This window comes from Triturus cristatus, chromosome 6 (assembly GCF_964204655.1).
Source record: "Triturus cristatus chromosome 6, aTriCri1.1, whole genome shotgun sequence".
Classification (NCBI taxonomy): domain Eukaryota; kingdom Metazoa; phylum Chordata; class Amphibia; order Caudata; family Salamandridae; genus Triturus; species Triturus cristatus.
In genome coordinates this window covers 320,962,983-320,977,276 of record NC_140589.1, presented here as the reverse complement: position 1 = coordinate 320,977,276, position 14,294 = coordinate 320,962,983, and the positions used below count along the sequence as shown (strand labels likewise).

General features: G+C 48.6%; 1 protein-coding gene across 3 annotated transcripts in view; it reads left to right on the top strand.

Moving 5' to 3' along the window:
• Nucleotides 1-14,294, top strand: part of GREB1 (growth regulating estrogen receptor binding 1) — a 637,715-nt gene that overhangs the window by 496,985 nt on the left and 126,436 nt on the right. For all 3 annotated transcript variants that reach the window (XM_085610685.1, XM_085610682.1, XM_085610683.1), the window contains one exon: nt 801-1,408. In XM_085610685.1, the coding sequence (XP_085466811.1) occupies nt 801-1,408 (608 nt within the window). The remainder of the gene's footprint in view (nt 1-800; nt 1,409-14,294) is intronic.

The following is a 14,294-nucleotide window of genomic DNA, read 5'->3' as shown; positions in this document are numbered from 1 at the left end:
TTTTTTAATATAAACATTTAAAATGAGCCTTGTAATATAGATAACCTAACTCGGAGCCGCCTGCGGACAGGAGAATGTATTTGTAGATGAGTTGTAATCGGTGCAGAGATCCACAAATAAGAAGAGTTGCGACTCAAATAGGCAAGAAATAAGACTCCGGATTTATTTTATGGTCCTTTCCTTCTGTGACTGTTCTGGTGCTAAAATATTTTCTCTTTTTAATGATTCAAGAAGTGCCACAGTTCACACCTCCTGTCTGTGGTCCTATTATTCTAATGTTGTTGCATGCCAGTGCAGATTAATTTACTCCAGAGTGAATGCTGACGTTATTTGTGCCTCCAGACAGGTAAAATGTATATCACAATGTCATTGATGAATTGCCAGGAAAAGAATGATACTATCAGCATCAGTGACATCACTTCCGGTTGCCAGAGAAGAGGCGTTCCCAGCTCGAGCGGTATTCTCAGCACAGTGCATGGACCAGGGATCGACCACTGTTCGTCAGAGTTCTTGGTTTACGTGTCTTGCACCTGCTCATGGAACTACCTTTCCATTTCTTGACACATTAACATCAAATTATAAGATGAACAGTGTGCAGTGCAGCATGCTATGCCATAGCACTGGGCATTTCTGTTTGGTAATTGTATACAGGTTAATCGAAGGAAAATTTAAAATTTGCATTATCCAGAATTTGTAGTGTTTTTATAGTGTGAAATAGGAGAACGTGTTTATAAGTTGTACATTTTGAGCTGACGTTGTGCATACACCTGACAGCTAACATTTGTCTGTGTTTATTGTAGGCCTGGCATTCTGTGGTGAATTGTCCATTTCAGTCACCACAGAGGAAACAGTGAAATCTCCCCACCAAGCAGTAATCAGCAGCACAGAGGATGGTGCAATGTCTTGTGAAAGACTCACGGGAGACAGAAATGTCCCAATGAATGCAAACAAACACTCTCCAGCTGCAAGTGAACAATGTGAGAGCAGCAGCCAAAAACAGAGTGTGAAGCCCTCTTCTGTCTCCATTACCTCATCATCCTCATCCTCTCCTTCCTCATCCTCAACCCCTGCCCAAAAGGCCTTTGTTCTTCAGACACCACAGTGTTCCATGACTAAAGGAAACAAGCAGCTACCTGTCGTGTTTCTCCCTAAGCTAGTGTATGACATTGTTACATCCACTGACGTCAGTGGACTGCCAAAGTCCTCTGCTTTACTACCTCATCATTCTGTGATGTGGGCAAGTTCATTCCGTCCTCTCCTGAGCAAAATGATGACTTGCACGGAGCAGTCTCTTTACTACCGCCAGTGGACGCTTCCCAAACAACTCCACATGGACTACACCAACAGAGGGAATGGCCGAATGGACACCTTCCATCCCAGGAGGCTTCTGTTGAGTGGGCCACCACAGGTATGTATTCCCCCAACAAAATGTGCATAAATGCAGTATTGTAACCCGCTTAGAAAATGTTACCATTAAATGATCACAATTGATTTTTCAGTCACTAAAAAAAGCAATTTTCATAAACTATTTAAATGATGTCGGTCATCATTCAGAAAGCAATTAATTGTATGCACCGATTTTGATTTTAGGTGTTAAAACATTTGCTTGATGTGTCCAAAGTCCCAATCCTGATTTACAAAATCAAGATTTCTGAGGTGTATCTGTCTTTGTAAACATTCCCAACCCCAAATTTGTTTATAATGATCCATGGATTTGTAGGCCTTCCTGTGTGGAACACATGAGTGAAAAAAACCATTCATGATCGCAGTGAATCATTCAGATGCTTACCTGAAGAGGAATATGTGTATGAATTTAATATATTATTTGTCTTCATATGAGTTTTTTGTTAGTATGGAAATCTTGAGGAAGTATTTCAATAAAATTCATTCGCTATCAATAATTAGGTATTTTCTAGAAATGCGTTGTTTGTTATGAGGTCACAACAAGTCAGTTGTTGTGTTTTGGGTGACGCCTATTTGTAAGGTCCTATGACCAACAGATTGGTCAATTCCAGCCAGACTGTTTGAGCCAAAGTGCCCCGGTTGCTATGCAATGATCTGCACAGTGCATGAAAGACTGAATGGGCAGAAGAGCAGATTTAGACTCTCCCTAGCTAATTAAAAACTACAGTACTGGGGAGGGGGCCTATGCAAAAAAACATAGACATGATATCACCTTCACTGTGGATGAAGACAAACTTACAGGGCCACCAGTAGTTGTGCAGCCGACACACCTGGCCCTAAAATTGATAACATCTCTTCAGCAAATGCTGTTCCGATTCCACAAAGTGAACACTAGCCATCACACATGCACACACACACAGATACACACACACACATACATCACAGCATACGAGTGTCATTTGGAAACATTCCTACCACAGATGCTGGTAAAAAGGCAAGTAGCCCTTAAACTATAAACTGCCACCATCCTGTTATGTGGGAGCAGGACCAATAGCCACCATTGGCAAGGTTTATGGGATGCACTTTCAGAATATCCCCTTTATTTTGAGCCTTACATCTGTTGTTTAGTGTCTTCAGTTAAAATGTGAATCACCTCCTGTGGGCTTGCAGATTGGTGAGCTCACTGGATGAAAATCATAAAGCAGCCCTGGAAAAGGAACATTTTAGGGTGTAGTTAGCTGGCTTTCTATATAGTGCACCAACATTCGGTGCACTGTGCAGAGAGTCCAGGCAACCCTTACTGTTTTACAGGGGTTAAAACAATTATAACAAATGCTCTATTTTGTGGTAGTGTGGGCGAGCAGTTTAGGCTTATCAGAGGATAGTGTTAATGTTGGACTTGGCCCTTTTTGCAGGGTCATCCCTGAACTTTTTGCCTTCCTCCTAGTCTTTTTGTTCTGAACTGGTGTTGGTGGTTTTAGGACTCTGGGCACTTTAGCACTGCTGTCCAGTGTATAGTGCGTGTGCCCTCTGTGGTAAACATGGTAAGATTAGTCTACACCTGGCATATTTAATTTACCTGTCAGTCCCCAGTAATGTGATATCTCATATACCCGGGACAAGTAAATTAATGCTACTGGTGGGCTTGCAGTGCTGCTTGCGTCATCCACAAAAGTAGCCTTTCAAACCTGTCTCAGGCATCTACCATTGCAGGGTATGTGCGCGCAGGGTTACTGCCGCAGTGACGTTACACCTAAAGTGTGTGCCAAGTCTGTGAACCCCCTTTTACTGCTTGTCAGTCACCCCAAGGTAGGCCCTAGCTTGCCCTATGGGCAGGGTGCATTGTAGATGAAAGGTAGGACATGTACCTTAAGTGTGTGACATGTCCTAGTAGCGACGAACAGCCATTGTAGTTTCTCACTGCTGTGAGGCTGCCCTCCCATCGGAATGCATTGGGGATTCCATGATAAGTGTTTCAGTGGTAATTCCTGATATGAGAGGAGCAGCGTGGTCAAGTTTGGTATGTTTGGAATAGTAATAATAAGTGCTGCGCAATGGTGTGCGCAGATTTATTATCTCTATTTTAGAAATGCCACTTTTAGAAGTTGGCATTTCTGTGTGCTATGTGTCTGCCTGCCTGATGTGTATTGCATGTCTGGCTCTGGAGTGACAGGGGCTGTTGAGGTGTGTGGCTTCAGGGAGTGCAGGGTGAGTCAACACTAGGCTGAATAGGTGATCTGCATTTGGAGTAGTGGAAGGAGTAGTCCCCTGACGCTGAATAGGTCTTTGCCTGCCTGGGTGAATGCTGGCTCCGCCCCCCCTGTGGTTTGTCTGAGGACTGAGCCCCCATCTGACAAAGAAGGGTGGAAGCCTGGTAAACAGAGTGCTTCAACACCCCCAGAACCAGCTGAGGCTGGTTCCCCAAACCCTGTGCCAAGGGCAGAACAAAGGAAAATTTACTATATATACTGGGGATGTGACCCCATGAAAAGTGTGCTGTTTGGGTGCTACTTGTGCCTGCTGGGCCCCAGGAGGAACCACCACGAGGGACTGCCCCTCTGCTGGAGGGCCCTGTGAGCTAGCCTGCCTGGGCCCAGCTTTGCATTCTGAACTCTGGGATTCTAGCACCTCGTGAGCACTGCACCTTGTTCTTCCCTGCTCCAAGATGAGGGGAGCGTTGGAGCCCTGCAGCACTGGGCAGAGGAGTGTTCTGAAGGAATCTCGGTGTGGGGATTCCCCCGGGCTGCCTACTTGTGGACGGGAACCTACCCCACCGTTTTGAGGTCCCAGGAGTAGAGGAGTTATCGTTCCGTGAGTAGCCACATTTCCAGGGGGACTCCCGTGTGTAGGAAAGTGGGTTTCTGTTGCAGTAACTCCCCCAATTTTTGTCAGACTACTGATGCACTTTTTCTTGGTGTGCCCTGGGTCCCTGCCAATCAGGGTCCCAGGGCCTCTGTTCTTTCCCCAAAACGAACCCAATTGGCATCGCTGGCCACAGGTTAGCCCCTGGTAAATGGCACCACAGGTACCCAGGGCACTGTGACTAGGGAAGACCTCTAAGTGCTGCAGCACTTATTGTTCCACCCTTAGAGGCCCTGTACCTTTACACACACACACACTGCCTTTGCAGGCTGCGTGTTTTGGTGCATGTGAGAAAGTGGCTCTGTATATACTGTTCCCAAATAGGTACAGTGTGTACAGAGTACACAGTCCCCAGAGGTTTGGCAGAGGTTAAAGTTAGATATAACCTTATTCTCTAAAGCGGTAGCTTGGTCGAGCAGTAAGGCAGTATCAAAGGACAGTGTAAAGCATTTGTTGTACACACTCAGTCATCAAATGGGCTCACACACTCAAGAACTGAACTCTAGGCCAATGATTTGTATATAAAAATATATGGTTTTATTTTAGAACCAACAATAGGTATCAAAATATACTTTCTCAGAATGAGATGCTTTAGATAAATGCTTTCAATAGGCAATAGACTTTTGAATACAGTAGCTACAGTTGTTGCAATAGGCAACACAATTTCAAACACAATTATACATTGAGCTCACTGGGAATTTCTAAGTAAATGCAATTAGTTACTTTTTGGATTACTTTTCTTACCACAGGACTGGATCCTAGATTCAGTCCTGGGACATATCCTGGAAACAGGTGAGTAAAAACGTTTTGGTTACGGATATGATTTTTAAGGAATATTATTGTATTTTAAAAGTTGACACTTCGAAACTTTTCCACATAGAATCACCATTGTTATCCTATGGGAGGAAATCCATTTAGAATAACTTTTTCTTACTCAGTGTTGGATCCTGGATCCAGCGCCGGTGCATCTCCTGTAAACAGTTGAAAGAATGCGTTTGTTATACAGGCGATTTTTAAGGAATATTTGCAAGTTTCAAAAATCGACACTTAAAAGAATTTCCGGTGAAAACGAGGCAATGTTATCCTATGGAGAAAAATCAAGTTAGCGGTAAGTACAGTTGTAATTACTTTTCAGAGTCAGTGCTGGGCACCAAGATCCAGCACTGGGATCTCTCCTGATAACAGGTGACTATTTTCGTTTTCATTACTCAGTTGATTTTAGGTGAATATTTTAAAGTTTTGAAACTCCACACACACAAGAATTTCCAAGTGAAACCAGTCAATGTTACCCTATGGAAGAAAAGTGAGTTATCGGCTTTTGGGTAAGTACTCGACTGGCAGAGTGAAGGTTCTGGGCATAGACTCAGAGGTCTCCCAGGGTCAGGTAGTTACAGTTGTTACACCCTCAGCGGCACAGGGGCAGCCGGGTGCAGAGAGAGTTAGGCCCAATGTTAGCCTATGGCAGGCAGGGGGCCTTTGGTTGGTGGCTGCTGGCAAGCAGGCCACATGGCTGTGGAAGCTGGGCTCCTGGTCACTTGCTCAGGGCAAGTGGGTAAGTAGATTAGGATAGAGGTTGCACTCCCAGGGGCACTCGGGCGCCTGGGTGCAGGGTGCTTTTGAGCCATCGGGCGCTCAATGGATTGCTAAGGAGAAGCTACAAGACGAACAAAGGCTGCAAGCTCGGGGACGAAGATTCTTCAGGTGCGACCACCACTTCGAGAGGTAAGTTGGGAAGTTGTAGGATAGGTAGGCACCCAGGAGTTGGGCACAGGGGGCTGCAGGGCGCCGAGTGCAGGGGTGCTTTTTGGCTTCAGGAAATCTTACCCTCTGCTGGTCGCGGTTGGAGGGGTCCCTGGTTCTGAGGCTGCAGGCGTCGTCGGAAGCGTCGAGGTGGGTCCTTGGGTGCTGGATTCTGGGTCACAGTCGCCGGGGGGACGTCCTCATGGTCTTTGTCCACTCAGGCACAGGCCAGGCTTGGCGGGTGCAGAGTGTGCAGGGTTCGCGGTTTCTGGCTGGTACCAGGGGTTGTTGCTTGTTGTTGAGCAGGACCACTGCTCCTGGGAGTCCCAGTCTTTGTAGAGTCACAAAGCAGTGAGGTCCTCTGGGGTTTTTGAGGTTGCTGACCACTGGAGATGCCGAGGTTTAGCAGGAGCAGGTTCGAGGGTCGACAGGCCTGTAGGGCTGGGGCCAAATCAGTTGGTGTCTTCCTCTTGTTAGCAGCTGCACGGCAGGTCTTCTTGTTTCTTGATCTTCTTGCTTGTTTTGGATTCGGGATCTGTGGAAGGAAGGTTCAGGGTGCCCCTAAACACTAAATTTAGGGGTGTTACAAGTAGGTAAAGGGCAGGGACCAATGGGTCCCTTCCCTGGGGTGGGTACACCCCCTATCCTGCCACTCTCCTGTGGGAGGGGGGCGGTAGGCTAGTCCTGATTGGGCAGGGCTCCCCATCTTCAAGATGGCGAGAGCCCGGAGATGTGCTTCACCTCGCCTCCCGCACCTGAGGGGTGGGGTTGGCAGAGGCTGGCACACCCCCTTTCCTTCCTTGGGGCTTCCCGCCAGTCGTCCCGCCAGAGGGGGGGTCAGAACCGGTGGGGGCCAGTTGCTGAGTACAGCAAGTGGCCTGGAGAAGCTCACAAAGGTGGCATGCCTTTGAATCAGCCTAGGCAGCCCCTCAGACAAGATGTGGATTGTAGGTTAGGTTCAGGGGGCAACTCTAAGTTGCCCTCTGTCGTGCATTGTACATTAAATCCCACACTGGCATCAGTGCGGGTTTAATGTGCTGAGAAGTTTGATACCAAACTTCTCAGTCTTCAGTGTTGCCATCATGGTGCTGTGGAGTTCGTGTTGACGACCTCCCAGCACCATATACTCTTAATGGCAGCACTGCACTTACAGTGCCCAGGAATGGACCTGGGTACTGTAGGGGCACAGGGCTCATGCACCTGTAGAACACCCTGCTAGAGGGGTGACTGAGGTATGCCAGGGCAGTGTGTGTTGTGGGCATGACACACAAGGATGTGTGCCATGTCGACTCTCTGTTTTGTTCTGCACCCAGACACTCAGCCTGCAAAGGCAGTGTGTGTGTTTCAGGGTACAGGGCCTCTAAGGGTGGCACAATAAGTGCTGCAGCCCTTAGGGGCCTTCTCTGGTCACAAGGCCCTGGGCACCTAGGGTACCATTTACCAGGGGCTGACATGTGGCCAGAGATGCCAATTGGGTTTAGGCTGTCATGCAGTTTTAGGGAAGGAACACAGGCCCTGTCTACCTGATTGGCAGGAGCCCAGGGCACACTCATCAGTACATCAGTAATTCAGCATAAAAAAGTGGGCATACCATGCAAGAAAGATGGCACTTTCTCATTAAAAGTAATCCGAAAAGTAACTTACCTGCAATTTATTTTTAAAAAAAGCCCATTCATTTGAATGTACTATACCTGCTAAGTGTTACAAACTGCTTCCTTAAACTGTAAACCAAAACCAGTATAATTTCTACAGCAATTTTGAACTGTGTTCACACAAGTAATTTATTACTGCAAAGTATTTTTATGCTTCTCTGTACAAGGCTTGCTTGGTTCTAGAAATAACACAATAGTGTATTTTTTTATACAAAACAATTGGCTTAGAGTTCAGTTCTTGAGTGTGTGAATTCATTTGCTGACTGAGTGTGTACATCAAATGCTTAACACTGTCTTCTGATACTGCCTTACTGCTCGACCAAGCTACCACTTTAGAGAGTAAGGTTCTATCTAACTTTAATCTCTGCCTACCTTTGGGGACTCTTGGACTCTATACACACTGTACCTCACTTTGGTGCAGTATATATAGAGCCAGTTTCTTACACCGTGTGCCAGGGAGAGCTCCGCGTTTTAGGGAAACTGAGCGGGAGCCCACCCTGTGTCTTTTTCGTTGCTGAAATTGGCTGCCCCACCACGAGCTGCGACCCAGAAGGCAGGCAAACTGCCTGGTTGTGGGCGAGGACAGCGGGAGCAACCAATCGTCCCTGAGGCGGCAGGAAGTCAGGCGAGCTTGTGCCTCCTTGTAGGTGGGGCTCCCATGACCGGAGAGAGCCCCGCATGTTGCCAAGCCTGAGAGGGTCTCGGACACACAGCAACGATTAGAAAGGAGCTCTTAAATGCTCCACATGGAAAGAAGGCAACACCTCCCCCCTTCGCCCATTGAGGAGAGAAGCCCCTGTGAGTGGGGCTCCCCAAAGCACGCTGTGCTGCCGATTGCACTCGAGGAATCCCGGTAAGTGGGGCGGAGGAGGCACTGTTTGTGCCGATCCTTAGGAGGACAGCTGCACCGCCAGAGTGCGGGCAGCTACAACAAAGGGGGCATTTCTTAGTGGCCCACCAGGAGGAGCCCAGTGAACGGGGCCCCTTAAGCACTAATAGGTGCCGGTGCTAATTTGTGTACACAGCTGCAGCGCGGGCAGCTGCAATGTGGGGGCATGTTCATTTTGATGATAAGGAAGGAGTGAAGTAGACTCCCCCGGTGTATTGCGCACATGGTCTTTGCTGCCAAGGCTGCCAGAGGGCCACTTGAAAGGCTCTATGAATTAGCACCCTGACTTGTGGGACAGAGGGCATTTGGGCCCCAGAGAAGGCCGGTTGGCCTGGGTTCATCATTGGGATATTAGTAGGACGTAAGGCCCTACAGAGATTTCATAATGTGTTTATGCCTAATGAGATTGCATAATGTGTTTATGCCTAATGAGACTGCATAATGTGTTTATGCCTAATGTGATAATGCTGAGTTCATTATTTTACCGGTAGTTACTGGTTGTGTTATTACTTGTGCTTTCTAATGGTCCTGACCGTGGCCTGATTTGCCCTGTCATGTTTATAATCCCCTGTGAATATCAACTTGGTGCCAGTTGGCACAGTGTATATTTTGTGATTATGATTCTAATGTGTTTATGATTATACAAAGGCTATTTTTGATATAACCTTGTATGGAGTCTTTTTTGTGGTGTGCCTAGTGTGTCGTTGCTGTGTGTGTGTGTATTGCACAAAGGCTTTACACATTGCCTCTTGGATAAGCCTGACTGCTCGAGCCAAGCTACCAAGGGGGTAAGCAGGGGTTATCTTCAGCATGTAACTCCCTTGCCCTGACTAGAGTGGTGGTCTCTGCCTTGCTTAGGTTCTTGCCCTAGCCAACCAGAAATCCCATTTCTAACATTGATTGTCAGCGGTGAGGATAGGACTTGTGTTTGCGCAGTACCACAGTGACAACTGGTTGCACTACAAACTCTGCATTTAGATAATCACAGGACAGTCATGTCTCACCTCGTTGATCCAGCAGTTATTGTGACAGGACGTGCATTGAACGTAAAGAGGTAGCGTAAATACACTGTGAAGTACCTAAAGAGGTTCCGTCAGGATCTTGGGTGTTAGGTGAAGAGGTCTGCCCAGAAAACGGAACTGCAGGAGGCCTTGTTGGCCTGTTGGACATCGCAAAACCCGGTGGGGGAGGAGTCTGGAAAGGAGGGCTCCGAGACCAGTGAGATCCGCGAGAGGGAGGGTCCCCAACCAGCACACCCAGAGGGCAATGGCCCAGGAGAGATTGAGCAGGAGGGAGAAAATGACAGGGCAGGGATGCCAGTAGTTAGGGAGGACCCCATAGAAAGGGACTCCCTTGCTGGGTCCAGTGCCAGGGGCAGTGCCCCATCCCTTTCCCTGTCCCTAGAGGAGTGGGTGGATGGGAGGGAAGAAAGGGAGCATCAGCTGGCATTGGAAAGGCTCCGGTTGGAGCTAGCACAGCTGGGTGTGGAGGAGAAAAAGCTATAGACTGAGAGGGTCTTAGCGCAGGAGAGGATGGCGGAGGCAGAGAGGGCCTTCGCCAGGGAAAAACTAATTCTTGAAGATATGTCCCCTGAGTACAGTTTTAGGGGGGTCTAGTGGTGGCAGCAATAGTGAGCCCAGTGCAGGAAGTCCCACTCCCAGATCCCAGGTTCCCAGGAAGAGGGGTACAGGTTGAGGTTCAGGGGCAGTAGAAAACTGTCTCACCAGTGTTGGGGGGAGTTTCTGGATGTGTGTTGTGATGCACTGGAGGATTGGGTGATGGGTAGCACGGCAAATGATTTTAAAGGGCTGTACAATCTGGTTATCAGAGAGCAGATGTTCGGTAATTGTTTTCCGGGGTTACGCCAACACCTGTTGGAGTGTGAGTTCTCTGATCCCAGGGAGCTTGCACGGGAGGCAGACCTCTGGGTGAGTGCCAGAGAGTCTGAAGAGGCATTGGGGAGTGACCCTAAGAGAAGTGGCTCAGGTATCTTCCAGCCCAGAGTGGTGGGAGAGGTTCAGAGTAGCCCAGCTAGGTCCCGGTGTAGTGGGATGGGTGTAGGGACTCACGTCCTGTCTCTGCAGAGAAGGAGTGAGAATGGGATGCGTCCCAAGGTGCCCGAAACTTAGTCTCATGGCCTTGAGGGTTCTTTAAGGGAACACCAGGTAGGGACCCTAGGCTGTCCTGATAGGCCGATCGTTGAGGGGGATCTCCTAGTGTCAGGAGAACGTGGAGTGTCTGTAAACAGAGCTTCGGTGGTTCTGGCGTCTGGCGGTGCCGCTCCTAAGTGGAGGGTGCAGAAGTCCAGATTGAGGGGTGAGAGTGGATGCTATCCTCAGTGGGAGAACCAGTGGGTCAGGGGCCAGCCAGAAGGGTTAAGCCTCCTAGGAGTGACCATGGTGACACCACTTCTGTCCTGGAGGATCTTCGCCCACTGTCAGATGGACAGGGGTCAGTAGATCTGCACCACGCAGACTGTCACACAACACATGAGTCATGTGTTACCCTCGGGGGTGCATGCGTGCTTCCCAGGAAGTCCTGGTGTGCCAGGCAGGAGCTCAGCCACTGGGTTCAGTACCTGGGTAGGGAGGCCTGGTTCAGGTGTTGTCTGACCTGGAGGGAAGGATGACTGTAAGCAGTGTCCTGACCGGTTTGTTTTCTAGTGGTGCCACTCCTGATGGGAGAGTGCAGAACTCTGGAAGGGGGTGCAGGGGGAGGGAGTCCTCGCCTCTAACCCCAGTTCAACCTGAGGATTTAGATCCTAGGTTGGTAGATCAGTTTCAGGGTCAAGGCACTGAACTAATGGAAGGATTGTGTAGGAGGGCTGATTGCAGCGTCCTGACAGTGGTTGGTTCTGGGGGGTGCTTCTCCTGGGTGGAGAGTGCGGAACCCCAGAAGGAGAGGTAAGGGGAGGAGAGCCTCGCCCGAGACCTCTAGTCAGCCTGAGGGTGCAGACCCTAGGTTTGAGGATCAGTGGCAGTTTAGAACTGCACTGATGAGAGGAAGAGTGGAGAATGGTTACTATGTGCCAGGGCAAGGAGCAGAGACACCTGGATGGCCCAGGGCCTGGTCCTGGCCGCAGACAACTAGGGAGTGCCAGTGGGGTAGCTTAGTTGGTCCTGGGAGCTTTGACAGAGGGAACCACATGGGTTTAGAATGGCGTAGAACTGGATTGTGCCCCTGCAGTTACGGGCCAGCGTCCATGTTCTATCGCCCAAAGCAGGGAAGCCCATCAAGGTAATGATTGGTCTACCCTGGCTTTTGGCTGGAAAGGGGGTTGTGTTGGACTTGGCCCTTTTTGCAGTGTCATCCCTGAACTTTTTGCCTTCCTCCTAGTCTTTTTTTTAGGTCAAGCCTAGCGCAGCGCGCATTCGTTGTCTATGGGGAGGCCTCTTGGAATCACTCCAGACTTCCCCGAAACTTTTCAGTGTGGTTTTTCAACTTCCACACATTCTGTGGCTTTTAAAAATGAAAGCACGCAATTGGCCAAAGGCGGGTGCATGTCCTACCTTTTCTCTAAATGTTTACTCCCACGGCCTCCGCCTGTCGGAAGCAAACAGCGGCGCGCAGGCTGCCAGCTGCATTCCTTCCTTGTCCTTAAATATAGCGCGGTCGCTTTCACATTCGAGGCCGTGCGTGCTTGTCTTCCGCACTTGTCAGTGGTTCTTTTTCATGTTCACTCCTTTATTTGTTTCTCACACTTTTTGATTGGTCACGCTATCTTCCATTGGTTTATTTGATTGCAAGCACGTTATTTAATTAAAAGTCGTCGTCTAAGAAGGCAGCGCACGTCTGCAAGGCAGGCATAGTCATGTCAGCTTAGCAGACCGCCGCACTTCCGGAGCATTACCGGTGTGTTTACCATGGACACTATGCTTCCAATTCCCGAGCATTGCCGGTGTGTATATCAAGGCACACTACACTTCCACTTCCGGAGCATTACCAGTGCGTATACCATAGCACACTAGGCTTTTACTGCCAGAGCATTACCCATGTGTATACCATGGACATGACGCTTCCACTTCCGGAGGATTACCGGTTTGTATACCATGCCACACTATGCTTCCACTTCCGGAGCATTACGAGTGTGTATACCATGGGCACTACACTTCCACTTCCGGCGCATTACCAGTGTGTATATCATGGCACACTACACTTCTACTTTTGGAGCATTACCGGTGTGTTTACCATGGCACACTACTCTTCCACTTCCGGAGCATTACCCGTGTGTATACAATGGCACACTAGGCTTCCACTTCCGGAGCATTACCTGTGCGTATACCATGGCACACTAGGCTTTTACTGCCAGAGCATTACCCATGTGTATACCATGGACACAACGCTTCCACTTCTGGAGCATTACCAGTGTGTATACCATGGCACACTACGCTTCCGGAGCATTACCAGTGTGTATACCATGGACACTACACTTCCACTTCCGTAGCATTACCAGTGTGTATACCATGGCACACTAGTCTTTTACTTCTGGAGCATAACCGTGTGTACACCATGGCACACTACGCTTCCACTTCCGGAGCATTACCCGTGTGTATTCCATGGCACCCTAGGCTTCCACTTCCGGAGCACTAACGTTGTGTATATCATAGCACCCTACGCTTCTACTTTTGGAGCATTACCGGTGTGTATACCATGGCCATTACGCTTCCACTTCCGGAACATTACCAGTGTGTTTACCATGGTACACTACATTTCCATTTTTGGAGCATTACCGTTGTGTTTATCATGGCACATTACGTTTCCACTTCTGCAGCATTACCGGTGTGTTTACCATGGCACACTATGCTTCTGAAGCATTACCGGTGTGATTACCATAGCACACTCCGCTTCCACTTCCGATTACTGGAAATGCTCCACTTCCAAAGCATTGCAAGTGTGTTTACCATGGCACACTATACTTACAGTTCCGGAGCATTACCGGTGTGTATACCATGGCATACTGCGCTTCCACTTCCGGAGCATTGCCGGTGTGTATACCGTGTATACTATGCTTCCAATTCCGGAGAATTACCAGTGTATACCATGGTACACTCGACTTTTAATACTACTGGTGTGTATAAAAGAGCACACTACACTTCCACTTCCGGAGCATTACCAGTTTATACCATGGCTTTTACTTCCGGAGTATTCCCGGTGTGTTTACCATGGCACACTATGCTTCCTATTCTGGAGCATTACTGGTGTATATCATGGTACACTAGGCTTTTACTTCAAGAGTATTACCAGTGTGTTTACCATGGCACACTACTCGTTTCAACTTCTGGAGCATTACCGGTGTGTATACCATGGTACACTACGCTTCTACTTTTGGAGCATTGCCGGTGTGTTTACCATAGCACACTATGCTTCCACTTCCGATTCCTAAAAATGCCTCACTTCCAGAGCATAACCGGTGTGTTTACCATGGCACACTACGCTTCCAGTTCTGGAGCATTACCAGTGTGTATACCATGGACACTATGCTTCCAATTCCGGATCATGACAGGTGTGTACCATGGTACAGTAGGCTTTTACTTCCTGAGTATTACCGGTGTGTATACCATGGCACACTACGCTTCCACTTCCAGAGCTTTACCAATGTGTATACCATGGACACTATGCTGCCACTTCCGGAGCATTACCGGTGTGTATACCATGGCACACTAGGCATTTTCTTCCGGAACATTACCCGTGTGTATACCATGGCACATTATGCTTCCACTTCCGGAGCATTACCCGTGTGTATACAA